The 27993-nt window shown below is 52.1% G+C and overlaps 3 protein-coding genes across 8 annotated transcripts; all 3 read left to right on the top strand.

Moving 5' to 3' along the window:
- The first annotated feature begins 1 nt into the window (after position 1).
- Borcs8 (BLOC-1 related complex subunit 8) lies at positions 2-9138 on the top strand. Of its 6 annotated transcripts, NR_132132.1 has the most exons (7): positions 2-275; positions 2367-2479; positions 2977-3041; positions 5001-5100; positions 5527-5637; positions 6314-6393; positions 7593-9138. NR_132132.1 is itself a non-coding variant. In NM_001145552.2 (6 exons), the coding sequence occupies exons 1-5, from the start codon at positions 239-241 to the stop codon at positions 6348-6350; spliced, it is 363 nt and encodes a 120-aa protein (NP_001139024.1). In that variant the 5' UTR covers positions 2-238; the 3' UTR covers positions 6351-6393; positions 7593-9138. The 6 variants fall into 6 exon arrangements, 3 of the variants coding, with proteins under 3 accessions (NP_001139024.1, NP_001296574.1, NP_001296770.1); NM_001145552.2 differs by lacking the exon at positions 5001-5100; NM_001309841.1 differs by lacking the exons at positions 2-275; positions 5001-5100 and adding an exon at positions 780-859.
- Positions 2-27991, top strand: Gm45929 (predicted gene, 45929). Its single transcript, NM_001310055.1, has 9 exons — positions 2-275; positions 24732-24807; positions 25551-25754; positions 26033-26167; positions 26549-26678; positions 26796-26929; positions 27117-27201; positions 27322-27409; positions 27569-27991. The coding sequence occupies exons 2-9, from the start codon at positions 24754-24756 to the stop codon at positions 27786-27788; spliced, it is 1050 nt and encodes a 349-aa protein (NP_001296984.1). The 5' UTR covers positions 2-275; positions 24732-24753; the 3' UTR covers positions 27789-27991.
- Positions 13264-27991, top strand: Mef2b (myocyte enhancer factor 2B). Its single transcript, NM_001045484.2, has 9 exons — positions 13264-13347; positions 24732-24807; positions 25551-25754; positions 26033-26167; positions 26549-26678; positions 26796-26899; positions 27117-27201; positions 27322-27409; positions 27569-27991. The coding sequence occupies exons 2-9, from the start codon at positions 24754-24756 to the stop codon at positions 27786-27788; spliced, it is 1020 nt and encodes a 339-aa protein (NP_001038949.1). The 5' UTR covers positions 13264-13347; positions 24732-24753; the 3' UTR covers positions 27789-27991.
- Positions 27992-27993: the final 2 nt, after the last annotated feature.

Below are 27993 nucleotides of genomic sequence, written 5' to 3' on the forward strand. Positions count from 1 at the left end.
AATTATCTGTACGTGTAGCAGGGAGTCCTTGACGAGGCATACTATAACATCAAGAAATCTCTATCCTCCCGACACGCTCGCATAGGACTGCCTCCTTCCGTCTATCTCGTGTCTGAATAGAAGTTACCTCGTAAGAGGAGCCAGCGCACAGGACGCCAGAACCCATACCTGAACGTTTAAACGTCTCAACCTCCCGACTTCCGCTTCCGGTTTCTGGGCTCTGCTGGCTGCCTTCACTATGGAAGAACCTGAGATGCAGCTGAAGGGAAAGAAAGGTGTTGCGGGACCCTAGAGGGGTTGGAGGGGCCTAGAGAGGGCAACGCGGGAAGGTACATGACAAAGAGCCGCCGTAGACCTCCCGGCCTGCGGGGTTCGATGGAAAAGGGAGGCCGGTGTCTCCCGCCGGGAGGTGTTGTGATGTATAATGATCCCGGGCAGGAAAAGGCTCTTTTCTACTTCTGAGATAAGGTCCCGGGATGTAACCCTGGCTATATTGGAACTCGCTGTGTAGACCGGGATGGTCTCAAACCTCTCTGCCTTCTGAGAGTTGGAATTAAAAGCAGAATCCATCCAGGTCCCTGCTCAGTGTAATGTGGTTTTTAGCCTGTGAATACGTAAAGGAGTATGTGGGCTTGGTGGCGCAATACTCTAATCCTCTCTTCTCAAGAGACAAGAAATTGAAGGCCAGTTTGGTCTGCACATTGAAACTCAAATCTCGAGAGAAGAGCTGGGGCTTTAGCTCAGTCGTAAACACTTTGACCAGCGCATTCAAAGCTCTGGGTTTGATCCCCGACACTGCAAAATATATTAAGGACCAGATAAGTAGATTATTTTCTTTAGCTGATGGGAGCCCTGCGTGGTAAGAGGAGTTGGTGTCATCTGCCACCATTAGCCTGGTCAGAGCTTGTCTGATACAGGAAGGAGTGGGGGATGAAGGGGACTGAAGTTGGAAGCAACAGGATCCTTGATGGATGGAGCAGGAAGAATAGAGATTTCCTGACTGGGAAAGCTGTTGGTCAAAGTCTACCCTGGGATGATGGTTTTGGTGCAGTTGACTTGTGGTAGGAACATGAGTTCTGGAGTAAAGGAAACAGGCTTAACAGGAACTTGAATGGATTCTGCAGAGGGCAGCCTTAGCAGGCATGTTTCTGGAACAGGGCCTGTGATATACCTCAGAGCTGTTCCCACACAGCAAGGGACGTGGCCTTCCACATCATTCCTGCCACAGAGTAGAGGCCTCACGAGATTGTGGACTTTAGGCACCTTTGAGTTCTGTGTTCATCCTCTGGGCAGCTGGATATGGTGGTACATGCTTCTCTTCCCTTGGGAGCACTTGGGAGGCAAAGGCAGGCAGAGGAATTGCTGTGAGTTAAGGACAGCTTAGTCAACACAGTGAGTTACAGGGAATCCAGAGCTACTAGATTCTAGTATGATGTTCCATACTGCTCTCCAGTATGCTCCAGTTATAAAGGGGGAGGGAAGCTGTCAGTGGCTTTAGTACCATCCACCAATGTCCTCTGAAAGTGGGTCTGGGGAGAGAAGATTGTGAGTTCATGTGTTTGCTGATGCCCCCTTGAGTTAGGCCTTGCTGTCTAGAGACCATCCCTGGACCTGCAGATGACAGTTAAAGTGGTGCACCCTGGCGGCTCCTCTCTAACTCCTGTTGGGCTCAGAGATTGAACAATCAGGAGTGTAATGTGGGTGGGCCTTAGCTGGCAGAGTGTTGCCTGGCATGCATGAAACCCTGGGTTATATGTCCAGCACTGAATAAACTAGGTATGGTGTCACACATCTGCAGTCCCAGCACTCAGGAGATGGAGGCAGGAAGATTAGGAGTTCAAAGTCATTCTTGCTTACAGAAAACTAAAGTCTAGGGGGCTGGTGAGATGGCTCAGTGGGTAAGAGCACCCGACTGCTCTTCCGAAGGTCCGGAGTTCAAATCCCAGCAACCACATGGTGGCTCACAACCATCTGTAATGAGATCTGACTCCCTCTTCTGGAGTGTCTGAAGACAGCTACAGTGTACTTACATATAATAAATAAATCTTTAAAAAAAAAAAAAAAAAGAAAAAGAAAAAGAAAACTAAAGTCTAGCCTGGGCTGGAGATCCAATTTTTTTTTTTTTAAATGTTAGAGAATTGTCTCAGTGGTTAAGAGTGCTTAGTGATCTTACAGATGCCTAAGCTCAATGTGATTGGTTCCTACATTCACAATGAACAGGTCACAACCTCCCGTCAATCCAGCTCTAGCCTCAAACTGGCACTCAGTCACATGCAGAGACACTTACATACATACACATAACTCAAAATAAAATAAATACTTATTAAATTATTAAATACTTATTAAAATTCCCTTATTAAACACAGTCACAGACAAGTTCACCGAGAGTGTCTATGTCCTTGCCAACGAGCCGTCAGTGGCCCTGTACCGGCTACAGGAACATGTGCGCCGTTCACTGCCAGAGCTGGCCCAGCACAAGGTGAGTTCTGCCAGCCCTGCCGAGGATCTCCCCCAGGTCCACTCACAGCTCCTGAGCAGGAGTGGAGTGCTATCCACAGAGGGTATGAACTCAAAGCAGAGGCCCTGGTGAGATGAGCTGTAGCAGCTGCATCAGGGGGACAATGTAGGGAACAGCCCTTGATGGCTTTTGAAAGAGATGGTCTGGTCTGTGTTAGTAACCAGCGAGGTGAGGGAAGAGCCCAGGGAAGGGTGTGCCACACAGAAGGAATTGACTTTGCAGGTCTTGAGGCCTTCCAGTCACACAGAGCCCCAGAGGAGAGAGGGCTGCCAGAGGAAAAGACTCTGTGGTCTAAGCAAGGAGTAGGAAGGGCCCTACCAGGATATCTAGGAGGATAGGGAATTCAGGAAGGCTTGGAGAGAGAGAGTAACTCAGCTTGGGGGGAAATGGGGGGATTGTATATAGCACTGGCTCCCATAGAGCCTTCCCTACTAACACCTGCCCCCCAACCCCTGCAGGCTGACATGCAGAGATGGGAAGAGCAGAGCCAGGGCGCCATATACACCGTGGAGTACGCCTGCAGGTGAGATCCACATCCATTACAGGGCAGAGGGCACGGCTCCCAGTCTCCAACCCCCATTGCAGTCTCCAGCCCCCATTGCAGCACAGCCGTAACACCTCTGACGGTCCCGCAGTTTTCTTGGGGAGCTTAGGGACGTGACTATTTGCCTCTGGCTTGGGGTAAGTGATGGATAGCTCATTAGATAAAGTCCCCTGTGTACAAATTCTCTCTGAAGCACCCCTGTTGACAGTTGATGGGCACCTGTAATTCTAGCTCTGAGAAGTCAGCAGAATGCCTGAACTGGCTCCTCTAGAGAGCTAGTCCTGTTGGTGAATTCCTAGTTAAGTGAGAGACTCTTGCCTCAAATTAGGGCCTAGGGCTTAGTTGATAGAATGCTTGTGTGAAAAGTGAGGTGGAGAGCAACCAATGAGCGTGCCAGCATCAGCCTCTGGGCTCCGCACACATGCACCCACGGGGATGCACACACGTGCAACTGCCCACCCTCAAGCACACATTCACTCATATAAGCCACACAGACACAGAATATCAGCTCGTTCCCAGCTGAGCACAAAGCCTTAGGCCTGACCACAGTTAAGCAGAGTTAGGTTGCCTCCTGCCCAGTGCAGGGCCCTGACAGAAGGGGCTGAGTGTGTCTACCACTTCTGCCTGTCCTGCTGTGTCTGAGTTGGATCTTGTACACCCCAGGCTGACCTTGAGTACCCAGGCTTAAAAAGTTCTGCTCCAGCCTCCCAAGGAGTTGAGACCATTCTGCATATGACTTTTACTCACTCATGGATTTTATCTAATATTTAGTGTATGTGTGAGGGTGTGGGGTGTGCACTTGTGCCATGATAGCTGTATGGAAGTCAGGACAGATCACAGGAATCTATGTGTGTCCCAGGCATCGAGCTCAGGTCATCAGCCTAAGTGGCAAGTGCTTTTACCCCCTTGACCATATCTCTGCCCCCCTCCTGTTTGGCTCTGTGAGTGTGGTCTCAAGTCTGTGTTGTGCGCACTGGCTATGTCCAAAGGCCTGAGCTTGTGGAATATACAGGACTCCATCTTCCCCTCTGCACATTTTTGTTTTGTTTTGCTTTGCTTTGTTTTGTTTGAAGCAGGGTCTCTGTGTAGCCCTGGCTGTCCTGGAATTCACTATGTGACTAGCCTGGTCTCAAACTCACAGAGATTCTCCTCCCTCTGTCTCCCAAGTGCTGGAAGTAAAGGCATGTGCCACCATTCCCGGCCCTTCTTTGCACTTTTAGGCTCAAGCAGCAGGCCAACTCTCCTTTTGAGCTACCAGCACTATGTCCAGTCCTACCGTCTGGTGTGGCACACTGGTTCACTCTGTGCTTCTTTTTTTGTTTTGTTTTGTTTTGTTTGGGGGGGGGGGTGTGGAGTGAGACAGGGTTTCTCTGTGTAGCCCTGGCTGTCCTGGAACTCACTCTGTAGACCAAGCTGGCCTCGAACTCAGAAATCCGCCTGCCTCTGCCTCCCAAGTGCTGGGATAAAAGGCGTGCGCCACCATGCCCGGTTCACTCTGTGCTTCTTGAAGCACTTAGATCTCACTCACAGTGTAGATCCAGATAGCCAGTTGTTTTTGATGTGCACACTCTTGATTGCCTGAGCCTCTCACACACAATTTTTGATCCCCTCATTTGCACAGTTCTGTGGGATTTTCTGGACAAAAGAATAATAAACCCCTTAACACCAGTCTTCTGGCTGGGTGGTGGCGCACGCCTTTAATCCCAGCACTTGGGAGGCAGAGGCAGGCGGATTTACGAGTTCAAGGTCAGCCTGGTGTACAAAGTAAGTTCCAGGACAGCCAGGGCTATACAGAGAAACCCTGTCTCGAAAAACCAAACCAAACCAACCAACCAACCAACCAACCAACCAACCAACCAACCACAGCTCCTCTGCTTCTTACAAGAAGGGTTGTTGGGTAAAGGGACGTGCATCAAGCCTAGTAACTGTATTTCCCAGAGCCCACATGGTGGAAGAAGAGCACTGACTCCTGTAGGTGTCCTCTGACCTCCACGGATGCCTCGGAAGATGCATCACCTCCATAAATAATTGGTTTAAGGTATTTGTATAATTTTGAGATAGGGTCTCACTGTACAGCCCAGGCTGGCTTCAAACTCAGGGGATCCTCCGGCCTCGGCCTCCCAGTCCTGGAAAGGCATGCAAGTACAACCTTGGTTGATCTGTACACTTTAAGTCATGAAAGCAGTTCCCCAGCAGCTACCTTGTAAGTAGCAGAATGAGAGAGTTTCATCCCTGAGAAGCTGCACCCGAGGCAGTCGCTGAGCCTAGAGGTGTCCTTCCCTGAGCCAGTGGAAAATGGCTCAGGCAGACAGAATGAGTTTTCTTTACAGACATGAGCCCTCTCTTTAGTTAATAGTCACACCGTGTTGGAAGGGTGAGCCCACCTCCACAGCACCTTACAGAGGGATCCTAGGCTGCTGCTGTTGCCAGGACAGAAACTGACCCTCACTCCCTTCTGTTTCAGTGCTGTGAAGAGCTTGGTGGACAGCAGCGTGTACTTCCGTAGTGTGGAAGGCCTGCTCAAACAGGCCATCAGTATCCGGGACCACATGAACACCAGTGCCCAAGGCCACAGGTAGCCCTGGCCACCTGCCCTCACCCCATCCTAACCAGTGAGCTGTCCTGGTAGTCTTTGGCATCTGTGGCACTCATTTTCTGTAACTCAGCTGCTGTGAGGAACACAGTGGTGCCAGGCTCACAGGGACAGTGACTGAGAGACACAGTTCAGAGCAGGTGTGGGTGATAAAGAGCAGCTGCCTGGCATCCCCAGGATGGTGACCAGAGCAGGGGCCCTGAGACTGGCACTCTGGGCCCCTAGAGGAGTGATTTAGTGGGAGGTCGAGGCTTGTGGGAGCTGGGCTCTCCACCCTGTGTCATGGTTTCTCCGGCTTAGAGACTTTCAGCTAAGGCCCAGTGCAGTGGAAAGCACCTGCTGGCCCCTTTTGTGTTGGCCATGACTCAATAAACATAGCTTGCCTGCTCGAGCCTCAGCCAGCCTTTGACCAGTCTGTCACTGGAATGAGAAGAGCAGCAGAATAAAGTGCTGCAGACCCCTCCCACTGAATCTGTGTCACACCCAACCTTCCCTGACAGCCTGTCTGGCCTCTGAAGTGACCCCATATCCTTACAGCACACCCAAGAGCTCAGGCTATGGGTCTTGGGGCCAAGGTGGAACTCCCCTCTAGTCAGCTCGACTGAGCAACCTCCTGGCCTGTGGCATCAGTCTCATACATTTGCATATTTTGTTCCAGCCAGGAGAAACTGTCCCCTCCTCCTTCCCTGGCCTGACCCTGACCCTGGAAGACTCAGGGCTACCTGCTTCCCCACCCAGGTCAGTGTAGAGGCCGTCACCCTGCTGAACTAACCCATTTCTTTGTGTCCCTGCAGGGACCTGCTAACTGTTGTGTTTCCTAGCTGATCTTCTGGGATATTTTGGGGGGTATTGGCTTAGAGGGTCCCATTTTGAATTGCTGTTGTTCAGGCCTCTGCTGCCTCATCTTCCCTTTGGCTGAACCCAACCTCTCAGCTGTTGTGTGACTTTGCGGCTACACCCTCACTTCTCTGGTCTTCAGCTTTTTCCTCACGTAAATATGGCTCGTCCACATGCTGAGCCTACATGCTCAGTGACAGGTGTACTTTGTGACATCTGTATCCATGTGAGAGAAACATTCAAAATCCTGCCACTTTACGGTACTATAAACCGACTGCTTCAGGCTGCGCACAGGTGGGTGTGTCCTCTGGCTTTGCCCTTTGCTGGGCATGGGGGCTGGGTGAAGACAAGGTCTGCGTACCACTCACGCAGAGGTGCTCATCCGTGGGTCCCACTGGCGCAGAGCATCCTCTGTGGCAGAGGCCCAGGGACTGGGTGGACACTGGCTTACAGTCCCAGAGCCCAGAGTAGCAGGGTGCACTTCCTGGACAGTATAGAGAGGGTTGATTGGGTGACAGAATTAATGGGCATTAATTAGGCACCTCACTTATACAGTAAGCGTTCCTCAAGCTCCTTGGGTATCAGGCAGTTACTGGGCATCTCAGTGGGCATTTACTGAGGGTCTCCTCTTGCCGGGTTTCTGAGTACTCATTGGCTGTCACCCCCAACACAAGAGATTAGCAGTCCTTCACTTGGGAGTCCCATGGGACATCTGGGAAGACCCTAAGCTAGAAGGGCTCACAGGTGTGTGCACTGTGATGCTGTCAACCTTGGGTGAACTCTACCTCTAGTCCAGCCCTTGCCTGGACATGCCCAAGGGCAACTCTGCATGAGTCTGTGCCCTGCACTGCACACCCAATCCCAGGCTCATCTCTACAGACTTCTTTACCGACCTGGGATTGTCCTCCAAAAGTACTCAAGGTCACTACTGGCCTTTATGGGGTCAGATCCTCTTTGTGTAGTCCTGAGACCCCCAACACAGTCACACTTTATGTGAGCAGAAGCTGGCTTGGTGGTGAGACAGCAGCTCCAGGTATTGTTCCTACCTGCAGGCACTGGAGTCTCACTCTGGCCTTCTGCCCCTAACCCCTGTCTCCCAGGCCTGGATACCACATTGAAGACTCACCAAGAACTGAAGACCTAGCAAGTGGCCAGTGCCTGCTGCCTACTGATTCTGCCATAATTGTCTACCTTGGTCATAAATTAGGGTCACTCTTCCAGGAGCATTCACATAACAGTCTTTGTGCACTGAATACACTGACTGTCCAGAAACCGTCTCTTTCCATGCTGGGGTCACATAACCTACATCATGTCACATAGCTGAAGGCCCGCCCTGCCATGTGTGATGCAGGACTAGGTGCTTCCCCTCTCATAGGAGCCCCTGGAAAAACAGCACCCACCTCCATTCAGGGCAAGGCCTGAGACCCTGGCGTGGCCACTAGCTTCCATCTTGTAGACCGTGGTGGGTCAGGGTGCTTACTTGGCCTACACTGGGTTCTGGCTTGTGTCCCCAGAATAACATACACACACACCACAAACTCTAACAACCAAAAGTTGCCAAAGTCATTGGAGCAGTTGACTGGAGGAGAGCAGTTTTAGGTCTGATTAGGAACTTAGCTGAAACAGGGTGGTGGACCTCATGGCCTACATGGCCTCCAAAGAGTAAGAAACCCTGAACCACCCGCCGCAGCAAGGACACTGAGAGCAAGAGAGAGGCTCTCGGTTGCTGAGGAGTCCCTGTCCCAACTTGGCCCCCAACACTGAGCATCTCCTTCACAGTTTCTATCCCAGACCCCATAATAACAGGAGGAGCCGAGGGAGCCCTCCCTACTCTCTTGAATACCATCAATAAAGTTCACTGCACCCCTCCCCCCCAAAAGACTTCAGCTGAGCCCATGTACAGGAAGTGTTTGACAAGCCCAGCTGTGTGCTAGATAGAAGCCCTGTGCCAGTTACACATGCTAGGATCTGGGGAGATGGCTTAGCCAGCAAAATGCTTGCCTCAAGTCGGGGACTAGAGTCTGACCATCAGACCCACATTAAAAAAGTCAGGCGTAGTGGTCAAAGCTTGTAGCCCAGCATCCACACAAATATATGTCTGTAGATACATACATAAGAATAAGTAATAGATGTGAAAAGTACCCCCTGGGTCCAGCCACGGAAGCAACAGGGTGCTCAGGGCATTGGGGAACAGTCCTGGTGTGCCACAGCCCCTGGGTACCCTTCTCAGCTGGCAGCTGGCACCTTTCACAGGTTTCAGAACAGTCTATCTCCCACCTCAGCACCTGTTGTCCAAGCCTCCCAGGGCCATGGCTAATTTACATTTCATTTGTATCCCCCCGCCCCCCACAAGAACAGAGCATTGGTCTAGGTGCACAGTCCTGCCTACTTACACAACCAGCCAGAGGCTCCTGGTCCTTCAGGAGGAACTGAGTCACTCAGCAAGGCCTTATATCTGCCCACAACCAAGGCTCACAGCCTTCCTTCCCCATGTAACTCTGGAGCCAGGTGGTCACTGTTCTGTGCTGTGGGGCATCCAGAAGGAACCTGGCACCCACCCACTGACTAGGATAACTGGAAAGGAGTCTGACCTGAATGACGCATTAAACTCCTGCAGATCTGTGTCAGGGCAAAAAGGGAACGAAACAGTGGTCTGTGGTGCCTTTTTTTTTTTTTTTTTTTTTTTTTTAAGAAAACATCTTTTATTAGAGGGGTGTGCATTAGTATCATGGCACATGTGTGGAGGTGGTCAGAGGACAACTTGGGGAGTCCTTCCACCATGGGATCAAACTCAGGGTCATTGGCTTGGCAGATAGCACCCTTAGCCACTGAGGCGTTTTATGATCCTTGGATTATTTCCTTTTCCTAGGTACTGCCTAGGTAGGCTGGTCATGAATTATCCTGGACCTCAACGGCCTTACTTTTGGGGTCACAGCACCACCAGGCCCAGTGTGCCAGCTTTTGAAAAATATGTCAACTCTAAAGTACAAATAAGGCTTTTTACATTAAAAAAAAAAAAAAGACTTTATTTTTAGTTATGTGTGGGCGTGCAGGTGTCCACAGAGGCCAGAAGAGGGTGCTGGATCCCCTGGAGCTAAGTTGTGAACTGCTGATGGGGGGTGCTGAGAATGGAACTCTATGAAAACAGGATGTACGCTTCACCTCTGAGCCACTTCTCCAGCCCCTCTGGTGTTCCACCTGCTCCCCTCCCTAGCCTAAGCCCATCTTTGATTTCCTGCTTTCTTTAACCCTAACCTGGAAACCCTCCCAAACTAGGAACAGACCTGTGTGTGCCCCAGACATAGGTCTGCCAGCTTCTCTTCACAGGCTGTCTGTGGGGTTTATGGGTCTTGAAGAGATCCAAGGCACATTGGGCCTGGCCCCGTGGCACAGTGGAGGACATAGAGTCCGATGTACACACCCCAGCGCTGGGGTGGGTGAAGTGTGGGATGGAGATTCGCAGAATGTGAAAGACACCAGAAGTGGTCCCCACAAAACCTGTGGCTTTTGTCTCTACCTTTTCCACTTGCAGAGGCTCAGAGAGGTGAAATGCCAGCCAGAGATCACACAGCAAGCCCTGCAAAGGGGCAGGGGTTTCTAACCCTAGGAGAGGTAGCCCTTGGAAAGCCTTCAGCTCTTCCCTGCTGGGTGTAGTGGTTCATGCCTGTCATCATGGCACAGCTGCTAGGTTGAAGACAAGCAGAGTGAGACCCATCTCAAACAGCTAGGCAAGCTGGAACACACCTGTTATGCCAGCGTGTGGCAGGTAGAGGCAGGAGGATCAGAAGTTCGGATCATCCCTATTCTGTTTGGTTGGCTTTTATTGTTTGAAAAGGTTTCTCTGTGTAGCCCTGGCTGTTCTGGAACTCACTCTGTAGACCAGGCTGGCCTGAAATTCAGAGACCTACCTGCCTCTGCCTTCTTCGTACTGGGATTAAAGGCTTTGGTCATCACACCAGGCTCAGGATTGTTATTATTGCATAAGTAGTCTGAGGCCTTATAGGAGGCTCTGACAATAAATAAATAAATAAATAAATAAATAAATAAATAAATAAATAAATAAATAAATAAATAGATTCAGAACAAAAGCCCAATAAACAAAGAGCCCTTGATTTCAGACTTCCTCATTCCTTGCTCTAGCAAGTGCTGGATATAAACTTCACCTGAATAGCCAGAGGCGATGACTTGACTCTCCCTCCAGGGATATTGGAAATATGGGATCAAGAGGGTCCAGGGCAGCAGGTGACCTTTGTGGGCGCAGGAGAGTGGCTTTGTGTGGGCCAAGTAAAGTCAGTGTCATCCCCAGGCCTTGTCCTGTCCTGTTCAGTCCTGCTCTCCCACCCCGCCCCCCTCCTAGCGCAGGGGCCCTGCTGCAGCTGCCGCCCTCACGTAACCAGAGCCTGCTGGTTGCATCAGAGCCAGGGGGAGGTGGCCAGGTAAACAGCGGGGCCCCGGGGGGCCGGGCTCCCCAGGCTCCTTATACCGGAGCCTCGTTCATCACGGAACCCAGGCAGAAGCCCCCAGCCTTGGCCGGGATCTTGGTGTGTCCTGGGGACCCCTTTGTGTGTGGAGTGGGCAAGTTGACAGGAGTCGGGACCCACCTATAGCACAGCAGGAACTTTTTTGCTGTGGAAGCGGTTTGCTACTGTCATCCAAAACTCAGGGGTGAAGCAAGAGGATTGCCCTGAGATGCAGAGTTGGGCAGAAAAGGTTCCAATTACACAGGTGTGGAACAATGGAGAGGACACCCAGTCAGCTGAGATCCTGCCCCACATCCCAAAGCCCTTCACCCAGGGGCGAACTCCTCAGATCTGAAAGCTAATGTCCCCATTTCTGGGCCTTACTTCCCGATCCCCAACAGCATTCTAGTGCAGCCCTTCTCCACAGTTCTGGTCTGACCTCCACTGTTCCCCTAGCCCAGTACTACTTGCCAAGAGTTGGGGAAGGGAACATGTGGAGTTTCTACTTCCCTCACACCAGGGTGGGGTTCGGAGGCGCTTCACACCACAGCCAGCTCCAGCTTTGTCCCAGACCTCTGACCCTGACATTCTTTTCTCTCTGAGGCTTACCTCAAGTGCTCCCCACTTGGGTCTTCCTCTGGCCCATCATCTGTGCAGAATGATGCTGGGCCTCCAGGCCGAGGGTGGATGGGAGTCCTAGAAGGCCCCACAGTGACTTTCCCTCTGCAAAGCCAGAGGCGAGCTGAGACAGGGGCATGGGACAGGGGCATGGTACTGGAAGGTATATGAGGACACTGGCAAAGGCACAGCTGGTAAGTCCGTACTGGTGACCCCCCCCCCCATATAATGGCTCTAATTATTCAGGAGTGGTCCAGCGTGGCACTGGCTTGGTCCCATTTGCCAGCAGGATCAGAATTCTAAAGAATCCTTTATTTCCTTATTGGACAGGGTCTCTTGTTTTGTTTTGTTTTGTTTTTCGAGACAGCGTTTCTCTGTATAGCCCTGGCTGTCCTGGAACTCTGTAGACCAGGCTGGCCTCGAACTCAGAAATCTGCCTGCCTCTGCCTCCGGAGTGCTGGGATTAAAGACGTGCGCCACCGCGCCTGGCTATTGTTTGTCTGTTTTTATATTTATTTTGAGCCAGGGTTTTACTATGTTGCCCAGGCTGGCCTTAGTTAGACTTAGCATCTTCATGTGATTGTCTCAGCCTCCTGAGTACCTGGGATTACAGACTCAGCCACCAGGCCCAACTTATTTCTTATCTAGAGACAGTAGTCTCAAAATTACCCAGGATGCACTTGAGCTCTGTGTACCTCATACTGGCCAGAAACTTAGCACACTCCAGCCGACTGGAGCAACTGGGAGGACAGGCTGTGTCACCAAACCAGCTGCTAACTGTACTTCACTCCTATTAAGGTGTATGGTCCTGACTAGCCAGTCCAAGGTAAGGTCAGGGTCATCACAGTGAGGTCCAGGAGCCCTGACTCCTTAAGGAGGAGCCTAGCTGTTTGTACAGCCTTGCCCAGTGTTTTTTAATTTTTAAGATAATATATATTTGTATATGATTGTGGGGGGGAGGCGTCGTCTGTGCCATAGCAGGAGGACAGAGGACAACTTACTGGTGTGGGTTCTCTCACTCCACGTTTTCATACCGGAGATAGAACTCCTGTTACCATGCTTAGCAGGAAACCCCTTTACCCACTGAACCATTTCGTCTGGCTCCACGACCCTGTTTTCTTTTTCTCTTTTTTCTTTCTCTTTCCTTTTTTTTGTCTGGCTCCACGACCCTGTTTTCTTTTTCTCTTTTTTCTTTCTCTTTCCTTTTTTTTTTTTTTTTGTTGTTGGTGGTGGTAGTGATGGTTTTGGTTTGTTTGTTTGTTTGTTTGTTTTTTGTTTGTTTCCAGACACAGTTTCTCAGTGTGGCCCTGGCTGTCCTGGAACTTGCTCTGTAGACCAGGCTAGCCTCAACAATCACCAGCCTGTACTTCTCCAAGGGCTGGGATTAAAGTTGTATGCCACTATGCTCTGGTTGTTCTGTTTTGTTTTGGTTTTGATAGGGTCTCGCTCTGTATCCCATGCTGGCCTGCAACTAGCTGCAGTACTCCTGCCTTAGCCTCCTTGGCGTGCACTTCTCAGTCAGGCTTCTCTTTGGATCCTAGCATCTTCTCTCGGACGGACCTAGTTTGAAACGTCTAGGAGCCAGAACACAGCCAAGTATCCGCCCCTATGCAAATAACCTACTTCCACCCAATCAGCTCTTGAGGGCGGGGCTGCGCGGGAAGGCATCTGCCACTGGGCCAGAGCTATGCTCAGTGCAGCAGAAGCATAGGCGCCTGGACCCTCACAGTGCGCAGCAGGTGTGGCCAGCAGGGACCAGACTCCCGGGACTCCTGAGGTGTGCGCGGGTCTCGGGGCGGGTGGGATGCAGAGAGCCGTGAGTGTGTGTGTGTGTGTGTGTGTGTGTGTGTGTGTGTGTGTGTGTGTGTGTGTGTGTGTGTGTGTGTGTATGCGTGTGTATGCGCGCGCTGTCTTTGGGTTAGGGGGCCTTGCTTTCAGGAGTGTTTGCTGAGTAGGGTTTCAACTAGCCTAGTCTGGAAGTTACTATGTAGCTCATCTAGCCTCAAACTCACAGCAGTTCTCCTGCCTCAGACTCCTGAGTGCTGAGATCACAAGCATGTGACCATTAAATTGTTGGAGGTTTCTTCTTTCTCTTGAGAAGAGGGGGTTTAAGACAGGTCTTGCTCTGTAGTCTAGGTTAGTCCAAAATTCACTATGTAGTTCCGGCATTCGTAGTTCAAACTCAAAGCAGCTCTCCACTCTCAGCCTTCCAAGGTCCAGGATCTCAAGGGTGTGACCACACTCCACTGTTGGAAGTTTCAGTTGGCAATTTTAGAGAGGGTTTCACTCTACAGTCCAGGTTGGCCTAGAAGTCTATGTAGCCATACCTGGTGCTTCATGCCTTTAATCCCAGTCAGGCAGATCTTTTCAGGCTAACCTGTTCTACATAGTGAGCCCTAAGTGAGGCTGTATCATGAGACCTTGGGGTTGGGAGGAGCTCTGTAGCTCAGGCTAAGCTAGAACTCATGGTAGTGGATCTTTGGTCTCCCAAGTGCCAAGATCACAGATGTGTACCCGTGGGTGGCTGTGTTTGTGGTTTTCTTTGTTTTAGGTAGAGGGGGGTTGAGAGGTTGAGACAGGGTCTTTGTGTGTAGTCCAAAATAGCCTTGAACTTTCATCAGTCCTCCTGCCTCCGTTTCCAAAATGTCGGATCACAGGTGTGTTCCTACTTGAGGCTGTATTTGAAGTTTTGGTGATGGTTGATTGTGATGGCACTATATCTGGATACTGGCTGGTTTTGTGTGTCAACTTGACACAGACTGGAGCTATCACAGAGAAAGGAGCTTCAGTTGGGGAAGTGTCTCCATGAGATCCAACTGTGGGGCATTTTCTCAATTAGTGATCAAGGGGAGAGGATTCATTGTGGATGGTGCCATCCCTGGCTGATAGTCTTGGGTTCTATACGAAAGCAAGCTGAGCAAGTCAGGGGAAGTAAGCCAGTAAAAAACATCCCTCCATAGCCTCTGCATCAGCTCCTGTATCCTGACCTGCTTTGGTGATGAACAGCAATTTGGAAGTGTAAGATGAATAAACTCTTTCCTCCCCAACTTGCTTCTTGGTCATGATGTTTGTGCAGGAATAGAAACCCTGACAAAGACAAATTGGTACCAGAAGTGGGGTATTCCTGTGACAACCTGACCATGTTTTGGGGAGGACTGTGGAAGGACTTTGGAACTTTGGGCTAGAAGACCCATTGGGATGTTAAGAGCTCTGTGGGATGTTCTGTAGGAACTTGGAAGATAATGTTGAGAACAGTGCAGAAGATGGAGGCCTGGCTTGTGAAATTTCAGAGGGATGATTAAAGACTCTTATCAGAGCCATTGCTGATTTGATTGTGAAGATTCTGTGGTTCTGGTTAGCTGGGGCTGAAGAATCAGCTGTGATTAACAAGATACCAGAACTACTAAAGCAAAACCTTTGCATTACTGGGATTATTGATGCTGGTTAGCTGGAGCTAAGAAATTAGCAGTAATTAAGAAGAGACCAGCATCATTGAGGTAAAATCTTGTGGGAAGTATTTTTTGAGGCTGTGTTTCGGAGATAGCCAAGGTTGTACCTCATGCTGCAGCAGGACTTGGTAATATGTAAGAGTCACCCAGGTGGTACTGGTTTTGAAGGCATGAAGGGGTCATGAAGAGCAGCTGAGGCTCGGCACTGTGAGAGGCCATGGAAAGCCATTGGTGGAGGTGCAGCTTCAGTTTCAATTAATGGCCCAGGACTGAAGGGGTCATGCAATGGAGTTGAGGCTTCACACCATGAAGAGAGCCTATGAGAGGTTATTGGTGAAGCCTAGTTGCAGCGTTTTGGAGATGCCAGTACCATGATGAACAGCAATTTGGAAGTGTAAGCTAAATAAACCCTTTGCGCCACAACTTGCTTCTTGGTCATGATGTCCATGCAGGAATAGAAACCCTGACTAAAGCAGTCTGTGAGCTGAGGCACCCGCTTCTTAGGGTACACACCAATTGACATTTATTGCCCTTGTTTTCCTTCAGGCATGTGCATGGGCATCTAAGACAGGGTGAAGGAACCATCCCTCGCCCCATGCCTGTGTCTTCCTTGGAAAGCTCATTAGGAACAACTCACAGACCTCTCCGAGACAATGTCCCTTTCATAGTCTTGACCCGCTCTCCACCTCTCAGTCTCCAGGGCAGTTGACAGAGTGACCCCCATCCTTGCCTAACCAACCCTAGATGCAGACAGAGGTCAGACACAGCTTAGGCTTCCACCTGATTGGTGTGGGACTCCTTACTAGGGAAAGTTAAGGACTGCAGCCCTATGGGACTGGGGACAGGAATTCTGACAGTTCGTCTGAGCAAACCTGGGTTCAGTAGAGGACTCAGTGGGCAGGAGCTGGGAGAATGCTTAACTAGAATCTACCAGTGAGGATCCGAAGAGAACGCTGGGAACGTGTGCCGTTCCCAAGTCCATCCAGGAGCAGTGTTTGGGGTTTGATTGCTAAGGCTGCAGGGGTCTCTGAAAAGGCAGGCTTGCTCCCTCCAGACTCAGTGTGTCAGTACTCCCTAACTGAGAGCAGAACAAAACTTGTCCTGAAGGGGACAGAATTTTGGAACACTTAAGGCCTGGGGGCCATCTGAAAACTGGTTTGAATTTTTCTCCTTTGGTTTTAAAGATTTATTTTTTTTATCATTTTTAATTCTATGTATGGGGCAGAGAAAGAGTACATAAAACGGCTGGATTGAGTCCCCTGGAGCTGAATTTTGAGCCGCTCGCTGTGGGTGCTGGGAACCAGGCTTGAGTCCTTTGTAAGAGCAGCATGCGCTCTTAACCACTGAGCCATCTCTCCAGCCCAAGAAGTTTGCCCTTTTGAGCTAGGGTGTCAAGCTGCCAGGGCTGGCCTGATCCACACCTGGGCTGACAGATGAGACCCATCAGTCCTAGCTTATGATGCTGGATCTCAGAGGAGAATCCTAAAGGCTGGTAGGGACATCCAGCCCTCTTGGAGAAAGACAGAGCTCAAAGCCACTCTCAGACCTTTGAGAAAATTGAAGTTCTGACTGGGGACATAGCCTCTACACCCACCTTCCATGAGGTAACGTTCTGTCTGCCTTTGTGACCACAGCAAGGCAAATTGAGCCCAAACTTGGCTTCTTTGGGGGGTTTTGTTTGTTTGAGACGATCTTGTGTAGCCCAGGCTAGTCTCAGAGTTGCTATGTAGCTGAGGATGACCTTGAACCACTGATCTGCCTGCATCTCAGAGCTGGGATGAAAGGCATGTACCACCGTACTGGCTTTGCCAGGAGCATGCATTCTGTCCTGATATAGTCTGGGACCTGGGTTGTGATCCCAAGATGACAATATCAGAAGCCCCACTTCCGAGCTAGTCACAGGCAGTTACTGTAGAGTGTGGCAGGCTGATGCTGGGACCCAAGTCTGCTCCTGGCTGGGAACCTGGGAGTCTTGTCATCTGACACCAGGGGGATGTCCACTCCCTCTCTATAGGAGGACCCCTGTCTCTTGTAGCTGGCCTGTCTCTGTGAGGCAGGACATGTGTAGATGGCCTGGGCGAACAATGGGCACTCAATCACAGTAGATACTGTGAACTGTTCCAAGCAGAGGGGCTGGGGAGGGCAGCTTGTCCCTGGCATCCTCTTCTCTAGGTATTAGTTCACCCCAGGTGAGGTGAGGGCTAAGAAGGGAGCAACAGTGCTGGTTAAGACATGGCGTCCCCACAGCTGCAAACTCCAGCTTCTCCCATCTTCTCTCCCAACCGTCCCCACAGCTGCAAACTCCAGCTTCTCCCATCTTCTCTCCCAACCTGCAACGCTGGTAGTCCAGGCCACAGCTGCTCCAGATGTGCTCCCCTCCCAGCTTCCTGCCTTCAAAAGCCTCTCACCCCACCACAGCCACTACATCAAGAACAGTGGATCGACATAACCTTCCCATAGTGCTCTGCCCATGCTCTCCACTGTCTGCAGCCCCCAATCACCCTGTCCACCCTGGTGGAGGCAGTGGACTTTCCCCCAGGGCAGGTGGCAAGACAGGCAAGTGTCTTGGTTAGGAGTAGGCTTCAGCCTCCCTCCTCAGGGCCTTTGCACTGGCTCTACTGTCTACCAGGCAGACTAGAACCTGGATGGCGTCCTCCTATCCTCAAGACCCCTCCTCAGACAGGCCTTCCTGGACCCTCTGTCAAAGCTACTCTCACAGTTTCTTGCCTGAGTTTCCCCACTTTCCTCTTCCTTCATTTCCTTTCTTTTCCATAGGTCTTATACAGGCTAGGTGGCTATCACTCAGATTCACTGTGCAGCTGGCCTGCCCACCCCTACCTTCAGCTGCTGGATGTCAGGCATGTGCCACCAGAGGTGGTGTTATTTCCATCCCTTCCACACAGACCTCCTGCAGACAGACAGAGTTATGTATCTGCCATTGACTGGCCAGAGGGGAACCCATTATTTGTCTGCCCCCTTGCCTGGGTGTCCCTAACATTTCTGGGCATACAGAGGAGGACACAGGATGTCACACACACCTCAACTCAGGTTTCCATCTGGTATGTCTTGGGGCTTTTTGAGGCCATGGGTACAGTCCCTTCCGCCCAGTGCTGACAGATGTGTTAATTTCCCAAGCAGGGAGGCCTGGGCCTCTGAGGACCAATTCCCCACAGGAAGATCTTTCTGTGGAACAAAGAGGGAAATCTTGGGCTGTCCCTGCAGCCACTGTGGAGGCTCAGGGGACAAGGCTGGGGGCCTTAGGTGTCCCTAACATGGGACAGCAAGATTAGGCTTCTGGGGCAGTGGCCTTGACCAGGCAGATAATCACACGTACACATGCACTTTACCTTTCTGAGCGAGTGCCTCTCACTGAACCTGGAGATTGGCATTTTAGCAAGACCAGCCCGCTATCAAGTCCTTAGGAACTGCCTGGCTAGTACGTGGGTTCTGGGTCTCAACCTTAGGTCCACATGCTTACCTGTATCTTACCCTTACTGAGTCTTCTCAGCCACCTCCCCCAACCCCGCTAAAATTGAATTTTATATTATGTGTAGGGGTTTTTTGTTGTTGTTGTTGTTTTGGTTTTTTTTCGAGACAGGGTTTCTCTGTGTAGCCCTGGCTGTCCTGGAACTCACATTGTAGACCAGGCTGGCCTCGAACTCAGAAATTCGCCTTCCGAGTGCTGGGATTAAAGGCGTGCGCCACCACGCCCGGCTGTGTGTAGGTTTTTTTTTTTTTTTTTTCCTACATTTTTGTCACTCTTGTTTTGAAACAGGATCTCACTACGTAGCCTTGGCTGTGCTGGAACCCATTATGCAGACCAGGCTGATCTTGAACTCAGAGATCCACCTGCCTCTGAAAGGGCTAGGCAGCCAGACACCCCTGGGCGGCCCAGACTGACCGGATTTTGGTGGTTAAGATGCGGCTGCTGCAGGGAGAGTATGGGAGCTAGCTCAGCCAGGCAGATGCTTGGCCCAGAGCTGCGGTGGGCGAGGCCCCGCCTCCCGCCCCAGACCCCGCCCACAGGGGCGTGTCGTCGGCTGTAGCGGCAAGGAGATGGGCAGCTGGGGTCGCTCTCAGCGGCTGCTGGGGCCCGCGGGAGAGGGCGGGGAGGGGTCCCGGCTTTCCAGGGGGCGCTTCCTGTTCTCGTAATGAGGAGTCCTGGGAGCAGGTGATGAAACCGCAGCCCGGGTTGCGTGAGGCCGCGTGTCCCGCGGGCCTGGCTCCCCACCTGCCTCTCACTTCTGCTTTCTCTGCTCACGCTGGGCTGTGGGTCCCTGTGCAGCCCAGTGGCCCATCGCAGGGAACAAGTCGGAAGCTGGACGAGGCCTGACACTCAGGTCTTCGGAAAAGGAAAGACAAATCGAAAGCCCTTGGGGTAGGGGGAGACAGTGTTTCTAACCTGCTTTCATTGACGGTGGGGGGCGGGGGGAACGGAGACCTCATTGGGGTAAGAGGCAAAAGGTCACTGGGAAAATGGGATCTCTTCCTAGTCGCCCTCATTTCAACACCTGGGGACCCAGAGGCCTCACCAAGCTGGAGAGGTGATAGTTTGTGGTTTAGAAGCCTTTCAGGCAGTTTGTTGATCGACTTACTAACCATATCCCACCAGACAGAAGGGTTGAGTGTATGTGGGGAGGTATGTTTTATTTTAATTAAAAAAAATTGCATCCAAAGCCAAGTGTGGTGGTGCATGGCTTTAATCCCAGGAGGCAAAGGCAAGGCGATCTCTGAGTTTAGATCAACTTGGTTTACAGGAGATCCAAGACAGTTAGGGCTACATAGTGAGAGCCTGCCTTTAAAACAAAACTTTAACAATCATTAATTTTTCTGGGCGTGCGATCACCATAACTGGTGTATGGATCTCAGAAGACAGCTTCCAGGAATGGGTCCTGTCCCTCCACCCTGTGCATCCTGTGATCACACTCAGCTCATCAGGTTTGTCAATCTGCTGCCCTGGATACAAGGTGCTCCTGGTTCTGCTTGGGCAGCAGATGTGTTACTGCCCCTTGCCCTGTCTGTCACAGAGAATTTCTGGTTTTCCAAGCACCTCGCCCCTCAGTGCTCAGCCCTGAGCTCTTGGCCAACCCTGGGTATGTGGGTCACCTACATCGCAGCCCCTGGTATCCCCTCCCATCCCACCCCCACCCCCGTGAGCTCTCCTCTATGTGTACCACTGTCTAGACTGCCCTCTCACAGCTAGTCAGGGTTTCCTCCAGGACCCAGCCCTACCTCTCCCTGTCACATCAGTCTGGGCTGGATGGACACTGTCCCTGTGGCAGTCATGAGCCAGGAGAAGCATTTTAGTTTGTTTTAAGATTTCACTTTAGTTAATTAATTTTGAGACAGGATTTCATGTAGCACAGGGTGGCCTCCAAAACTACTTATGTAGCCTTGGATGCCCTTGATCTCCAAATGATCCCCAACCTTCCACCTCACCAGTGCTGGGTGACATCACTGCACAGCTGAACACCCTCTTCCTACATGAACAACACTTGGGTGTAGAAGGCTTCTCCCCGGCTCTCAGCTTCCTCCTTATGCCCAACATATTTATAATATGCTGCCCCCTCCTCCCCACATTCCGATCACCCCAACATCTGGAGCTGAGGCAGGGGGGTCCGTTTGTGGCTGGGTAATTTGCATAGAAGTACAAATAGGTCTGCTGAGCCCTGGCGGCCGCCTCCGCACTCCACGCCACACCTGGGCCACAAGCGTCTCTAGCCCGTGCTGAGTGATCGAAGATTTGCATTCTTTCATGTATTTCTGGGCAAGGTGTCTGCTGGGGAAGTCTAAGAGGAAGTGTGTAGATGAGCTGGGGGGAGGGGGAACGGGGTCGTCTCTGCCTCAGCTTTCTCTCTTGTGTTGTGTGGAGGCCAGAGGTCACCGTGGGGGCAGGGGTCTTCCTCAACCACTCTTCATACTTTAATTCTTTAGATAGGGTCTCACTATGTAGCCCTGGCCAGTCTAGAATTCATAGATGTCCCCTGGCCTCTGCCTCCCAAGGGCTTTTCCACTATATCTGAGACAGTCGTTTCCTAAGCTTGGAGCTTAGCGATTCAGCCTGCCTGGCCAGTAAGCCGCACCTCATCTCCCCAGAAGAGAGGAAGCACTCTTGGCCCTTTATGTGGGAGCTGGGATTCAACTCTGGGCTCCATGCTTGGGCAGCCGTTCAGAGGGGGCTGAGTCCTGGCTTCCTGCTCCCCATGAGTTTGAGGGTCATCCCAGAACTCTGGATCCTGAGGCAGGAGGATCAGGAGTTCAAGCCAACCTAGAGGATATTAAACCCTGTCTCAAAAAAAAAAAAAGTAAAATAAATAAATAGCTAGGAGTGGTAGTTGTATGCCTTTAGTCTCAGAAGTGGGAGGCAGAGGCAGGCTGATCTCTTTGAGTTGCAGGCTGTCCTGGTCTACATAGCAAATTCTAGGCCAGCCAGGGCTATATAATGAGACCCTGTCCCCAAACTAAATGAATTAATCAGTATTGGGACTGGTGGAATAATTCAGCGGGTAAAAATGTTTGTTCTCATCCTGATGCTCCTCCCCTGGGACCCACATAGTGGAAAGAGAACAGGCTCCTGCAGGTTGTCCTCTGACCTCCACACATGCTGTGACATGTATCTCCCCGTGACATGTATCTTCTCACAAAGTAAAGAATTTTAAAAAATTAGGGGCTGGAAAGAAAAAGCACTGGAGTAATTAAGAACTCTGGCTGCTCTTATGGAGGGTCTAGCTCTGGCTCCCAGCATCCACTTGGCAACTGACAACCATCGGTGACAGCCGCTCAAAGGAACCTGACTCCATTTCTACCTCCTGAGGGCACCAAGCACACATCTGGCAGCTCACAATACATACATGAAGGTAGATGCGCCCACACATAGGCCAGTGTGCTGTTCTGCCTTCAATCCCAGCACTGGGGAGACAGAGGCAGGCGAATGTCTGTGAGTTCAGGGTCAGCCTAGTCTACATGGTGACACCCTGTCTCCACAAAACAAAACCCCAAATCACTCATACACATAAAAAAAAATCAAATCTGAAGAGATTTCTCAGGACTAAGAGCACTAGCTGCTCTTCGAGAGGACCTGGGTTCAATTCCCAGCACACATGTGGCAGCTCACAACTGTGGGTAATATCTGGCCTCCTCAGACACCAGGCAGGCAGGCACGTTACACAGACAAAACATACACATGAAATAATTTTTTTGTTTGTTTTTTTGTTTTTCGAGACAAGGTTTCTCTGTGTAGCCTTGGCTGTCCTGGAACTCACTCTGTAGACCAGGCTGGCCTCGAACTCAGAAATCTGCCTGCCTCTGCCTCCCGAGTGCTGGGATTAAAGGTGTGCACCACCATGCCCGGCCAATAAATTATTTTTTTTAATCACAGTGAAAACAAGTAAATCCAGCCAGGCATGGCTCCGTGGTGGAGCACCTGCCTGGCTCACATGAAGATCTGGGTTCCACACTCAGCACCGCCTAACACACTCAGGAAGTAGAAGCAGAAAGATGGAGTTCAAGGGCATCCTCAGCTATGTAAGAGTGGGACCAGGGGAAAAAAGAAAAAGCCGGGTGTGATGGCACACACCTTTAATCCCAGCACTTGGGAGGCAGAGGCAGGTGGATTTCTGAGTCCAGGCTTTCATGCAGGGTGTAGTGCCCTAGGCAGTGGGTGTCCCTACCTGAGCTCTGTGTGTATGTGGGTCGGGGTGGGGTGGGGGGCATCTGGAGAGCAGAGGTTGGTGTGGGTTGTCATTATCAGTTGCTTTCTGAACTTGTCTGTGTATCTGTGCTCATGTGTGCGTGTGCGTGTGTGTGTGTATCTACATGCCTTTGCTCAAGTGCATGTGTGTGTATCTGACTGTGCATGGATTCACAAGTGCACAGAAGACACTAAGCGTCCTGTCCTGTCCTGTCTACCTCATCCCTTCTCAGACAGGGTCTCTACCTGAAACTGGATCTCGATGGCTACCAAGCCCTGTGCTCCTCCTGTGTCCCCCAGTCTCACTCAGCACTAGGGTTAGACATTAGCACGCAGACTTTCATGTGGGTCTTGGGATTCAGACTCAGGGGTCATTCTTGTGAAGCCACTTTTACACTTTTACACACATTCCAACCATCTCCCTAGATCCCACTTCATGGTTTTGAGACACAGTTGTTCACTGAGCCAGGAGCTTGCTCCGTTGGCCTGGGGGTCTGCTTGACTTGGCCCCCCCCCAATGAAAAGACTGCAGGCTTGTGTTTTGGGAGAATGCTGGGAACTCTGACCCTAGCATCTACACAGCAAGCACTTTACCAACTGAGCCACCTCCCTAGCCTCCCACAGCCAAGCCCAGACTAGCTGAGAGCTTCTAGACTCCAGCAATCTCCTGCCTCAGCCACTGAGTGCTCACACCATTCTGTGTCACCCATTCACAGTTCAGAAACCTTACCTTGTTTTCATTGTTTGTTTAGGATCTCACCATAGCCCAGGCTAGTCTAAAACTCGTGGAAGCCCTGCCAGGGAGACCCAAGATCCTCCTTCCGCTCCCCCACCCCCACCCCGAGGCCAGGGGCTGTTCACATCCCCATATGGATCCTTTGATGGAGTCCCCAGGTCTGCCAGCCTAAACCAAGCAAACAGGGATGGTTTTCCGTGACGCCACACACCAGGCCTTTTCCTCAGGCCCATGCAAAAAAAAAAACCACAGCAGAGCATTTTCCCTCGGGGAAGGTGATGATGGCCGCTCTGTTCCACTGGCACTCCGGAGGCTGAGAGAGAGATTCTGAGTTCTGGGTCAGCCTAGACTACTTAGCAAAACCATGTCTCAGAACACTCTCACTCCAGGTCCCATAGTGAAAATGTGGGGAGCACCCAGGCCCACAGAATATGTTACCTCATGTGTGGAAATGTCCAGAACAGGAAACTCCACAGAGCCAGAAAAAAGGGGGAGTAGGGGGAAGGGGGAAGGGAGCAAGAACAACTGCTGCCTTGGTGAGCACGGAATGTTCTGGAGGTAGCCCAAAAGAATGATTACACCATATAGAAAAACACACAGTGTGCCATAGTCACGCCAGTCAACACGGTGAATTTTACACTAAAGAAGGAAGGGAGCTGGGTGTGGTGATGCATGAGTTTGAGGCCAGCCTGGTCTACATAGCAAGTTCCAAGACAGCCAAGGGCCACATAGAGAGATCCTTTTTCAACAAAAAAGAGGATGTGTGAGGTGGCTCACCTGGCAAGGCCGTTTGCTATCTAGCCTGAGTGCTAGAGCTATATCTGTGGAGCGTTGTGGTGGACAGAGGAAACCTGAAGGTTGTCCTGTGCCTCCATGCATGCTCAGAGTGATGCCTACACACACGCGCACACACAGTAGATGTGTTCCACATCTGTGTCCATGGCGCAGAGCACATGCTAATGGTCCCTTCCATTGGGCAAGTGATGTATTATTCCTTGCTGTCCTCCATCTTTCCTGTGGAGCTGAGGCTTGCCTGGATCCCAGCTTCTTCCTGCCCCAGCTGCCTGGGTGCGAGGGAGGACACGGACCTCCACATTGCCTTGCATTTATTGAGCATGGAGTACACTCAGCTGGTGCCCAGTAGGGGCTGCCTGGATTAAGTGGCTGCCTTCCTTCTCCCTGTCATTTTATTATGCTGGGACTTGAAGAGGGCAGGGTCAGGATCGAGGCTGGGTACTGTTTGCCTTGTACTGCTCACACCTTCCTTCTGCCCTCTTACACAACAGCCGCTCTGCACAGCTACCCACGATGGGGAGGAAAAAAATCCAGATCTCACGAATTCTAGACCAAAGGAACAGGCAGGTGAGTTCCCAGGTGGCGTTACCATTATAGGGGGAATGGCATTCTGGGCAGGGGCACATCCAGGCCAAAGTCAAATGGTCTTGCAGAGAAGTCTTGAGTCCTGAGGCCATCCTGGGGAGTCTGAGTGTGACAGAAAGCGTGGGTTCTGTTTCTGGGGCCCAATCTTCCTTTCAGAAGGGAACTGGACATTTGGGTGGAGTTGCAAACGCAGAGAGCTTTCCTAGCTTCAGATGGAGACTGAAGGAGAGAAGCTTGCTCTGCACTCATTTAGGAACATCCTCCTTTAAAAAAGATTTATTTATTATATGTATACACTGTAGCTGTCTTCAGACACTCCAGAAGAGGGCATCAGATCTCATTATGGATGGTTGTGAGCCACCATGTGGTTGCTGGGATTTGAACTCAGGACCTTGGGGAAAGCAGTTGGTGCTCTTAACTACTGAGCTGTCTCACCAGCCTTAGGCGCACCCTGCTTTAACCCTCCTCCACCCCCTCCTGTCTCTGTGCTAACCACTGAGCCATCTCACCAGCCTTAGGAACACCCTGCTTCAACCCTCCTCCACCCCCATCCTGTCTCTGTGCTAACCACTGAGCCACCTCACCAGCCTTAGGAACACCCTGCTTTAACCCTCCTCCACCCCCATCCTGTCTCTGTGCTAACCACTGAGCCACCTCACCAGCCTTAGGAACACCCTGCTTTAACCCTCCTCCACCCCCATCCTGTCTCCGCCCCTGTGCTGTAGGTGACTTTCACCAAGCGCAAGTTCGGACTGATGAAGAAGGCTTATGAGCTGAGCGTGCTTTGTGACTGCGACATTGCCCTGATCATCTTCAACAGCGCGCAACGCCTCTTCCAGTATGCGAGCAGCGACATGGACCGGGTGCTGCTCAAATACACCGAGTACAGTGAGCCGCACGAGAGCCGCACCAACGCGGATATCCTTCAGGTACCTGAAGCCGCCTGCAGTCCCCGGGCACATCCTGGCCGGTTGGTCACTGTGTCACCCTGTTAGTTCTTGATCCTTTCCTCTAACACTAAAGGGACTTGAACTTCAGGGGAACTCACAGTGGTTTTAGTCCCTGGGGTCCCTCTGGAGCAGGCCACGCCCATCTGTATCTGTCTGTGCAGTTTGGCTGGAGAAGGTCTCTCCCAAGTACCTGAGAACCAAGTTCTAGGAGTCGGATAAGGTCTGAGGGCCCACCCTGTCATCTGCTGTTCCCACAGACACTGAAGAGGAGGGGCGTGGGCCTTGATGGGCCCGAGCTGGATATGGAGGAGGGGCCAGAAGGTCCTGGAGAGAAGCTGCTGAGGACACTGGGGGGTGACAGAGGCTCGGCCTCGCCCCCGCCTCGGATCTATGTAAGAGGACTTCCCTGTGCCCCCTCTCACCCCCAACACACTTCCAATACACAGTCTGAGTTTGAGACTCCGGGAGTAGTGCTAAAAGGCCAGACAGGGGAGCCACTTCGTGGAAGCCAGTCTTGTCCTGGATGGGTGAAGAATGCACTTTATGACCCGGGCTTCGAAGGGCAGTAACAGTTCAGCAAGCAAGTCTTCCTGCCACAATTTCTGACACCCCATGCTCTGCAGAGGGAGACCTCAGCCCTGAACAAGGCTATGCAGCTGAGATGGAGCCCACCTGGCAACCCCAGCCTTGGGTCTAGGCCTTAATGGAGACCCTCAGAAACTTCTGAGGCACAGAGCCCCCTCTGCCTCATTCTCTCCTCTCTCTGTCCACAGCCCGTGGCCCCCGCAATGTCGGTTTCAGAGCTGTCCTACCGGGTCCCACCAGCCACTCCAGGCTGTGATCCTGGCGGGCTGGGGGAGGCCCCGTCTGTCCACAGCCGCCCGCCTCACTTTCGACCCCCGGGTGAGCGAGCGTTAGCGTTAGCGTGTGGGGAGGGCAGAAGGGCACGAGGAACCCGGGCTCTGAACTCTATGAGTGACACGACAGCCTCTCTTTTCCTGGGTCTTCACCTCCCCCCAGGCCTGGGACACCCGATCTTCTCTCCAAGCCACCTTGCGAGCAAGACGCCCCCGCCTCTGTACCTGGCGACTGATGGGCGGAGGCCAGACCTGCCCCCTGGCCTGGTTGGTGCCCGAGGGGGATTGGGCACCTCAGTGAGAGGGGAGAGAGTTGGAAGAGGATAGAGGAGGAGGAGGAGGAGGAGGAGGAGGAGGAGGAGGAGGAGGAGGAGGAGGAGGAGGAGGAGGAGGAGGAGGAGGAGGAGGGAAGGAAGTGGGAGAGAGGAAGGAAAGAGGCAGGTGGTCACAACCAACTACAGTTTTCCCTCTGTTGTTCCTGCAGAGAAGCCTGTACAGCGGCCTGCAGAGTCCCGGTGCCCCAGGCCCCGCTCTGGGTAGCTTTGCCTTCTTACCATCAGGCTCCACAGGTGCACCCAGCCCTGTCTGATTTGCCTGACCGTTGTGGGTCCCTCGCCCCAACCCCAAGCCCGGGAGCGGGAGGGTTGGAGTACTGACAGGATCTCCGCTCACCCAGCCTCTGCCCGTAGATTGCAGCCCGGGAGACGCAGCTCAGGGACCCCTGCAACCCTCACCCTGGCCACCAACGAGGGACGCTGTAGACCCCGCCCGGCCAGTGTGAGTTGGGCGCCCCCTGGCGGCCAGGAGCGAGACTCGTCTAGACCAGGCTGAGGGTGGGGCTGTGAGATTTAGAGAGAACCCCATGGCCTACAAGCCTTCTTACCTATCTTGTGGGTCTCTCCTCTTCCTGCCTCCCTTCCCCCATCTCTCCAGCAGTGCCCGCAGTCTGTGCAAGGAGGGTCCCCCCAGCCGAGGGGCCTCCCCTCCGACACCTCCGGTCAGCATCAAGTCTGAGCGACTGTCTCCAGTCACTGGGACCTCTGGCGACTTCCCCAGGTCCTTCCCCTACCCGCTGCTCCTTGCCAGGCCCCTTGCAGAGCCACTGCGGCCCTCGGCCTCCCTGCACCGCTTGACCCCTGACAGCTGGCCACGGTAGCGCTCCAAGAGGTTCCTCCAGCCTCCACAGAGTTCCCGAAGTCTCAGGTTCCCTATACCACCAGGACGGACGGACGAGGGCACCCACTGTGCATCACTAAGGCCCTGTCCCTTCCTGGGGGCCGCTGCATCAATAAAGCCCAAGGACTCGGGAGGGCACTGGGCAGCCCCTAGCTCAGAGCTCCCGAGCCTGGAATAGCCACACC

The sequence above is a fragment of the Mus musculus genome, chromosome 8 (genome assembly GCF_000001635.26).
Source record: "Mus musculus strain C57BL/6J chromosome 8, GRCm38.p6 C57BL/6J".
NCBI classification, from domain to species: Eukaryota; Metazoa; Chordata; class Mammalia; order Rodentia; family Muridae; genus Mus; species Mus musculus.

What these genes read in the sequence shown, in the direction of transcription:
- Borcs8 (NM_001145552.2), top strand. Translation starts at nt 239, where the DNA reads ATGGAAGAACCTGAGATGCAGCTGAAGGGAAAGAAAG. An exon ending in GCAGCTGAAGGGAAAGAAAG is followed by an intron (nt 276 to 2,366) that starts GTGTTGCGGGAC and finishes TATTAAACACAG; the next exon opens with TCACAGACAAGTTCACCGAG. An exon ending in CAGAGCTGGCCCAGCACAAG is followed by an intron (nt 2,480 to 2,976) that starts GTGAGTTCTGCC and finishes CAACCCCTGCAG; the next exon opens with GCTGACATGCAGAGATGGGA.
- Mef2b (NM_001045484.2), top strand. Translation starts at nt 24,754, where the DNA reads ATGGGGAGGAAAAAAATCCAGATCTCACGAATTCTAGACCAAAGGAAC. An exon ending in CAGACCTGCCCCCTGGCCTG is followed by an intron (nt 26,900 to 27,116) that starts GTTGGTGCCCGA and finishes TTGTTCCTGCAG; the next exon opens with AGAAGCCTGTACAGCGGCCT. An exon ending in CTTACCATCAGGCTCCACAG is followed by an intron (nt 27,202 to 27,321) that starts GTGCACCCAGCC and finishes CTCTGCCCGTAG; the next exon opens with ATTGCAGCCCGGGAGACGCA.
- Gm45929 (NM_001310055.1), top strand. Translation starts at nt 24,754, where the DNA reads ATGGGGAGGAAAAAAATCCAGATCTCACGAATTCTAGACCAAAGGAAC. An exon ending in CCAACGCGGATATCCTTCAG is followed by an intron (nt 25,755 to 26,032) that starts GTACCTGAAGCC and finishes CTGTTCCCACAG; the next exon opens with ACACTGAAGAGGAGGGGCGT. An exon ending in GTAGACCCCGCCCGGCCAGT is followed by an intron (nt 27,410 to 27,568) that starts GTGAGTTGGGCG and finishes TCTCTCCAGCAG; the next exon opens with TGCCCGCAGTCTGTGCAAGG.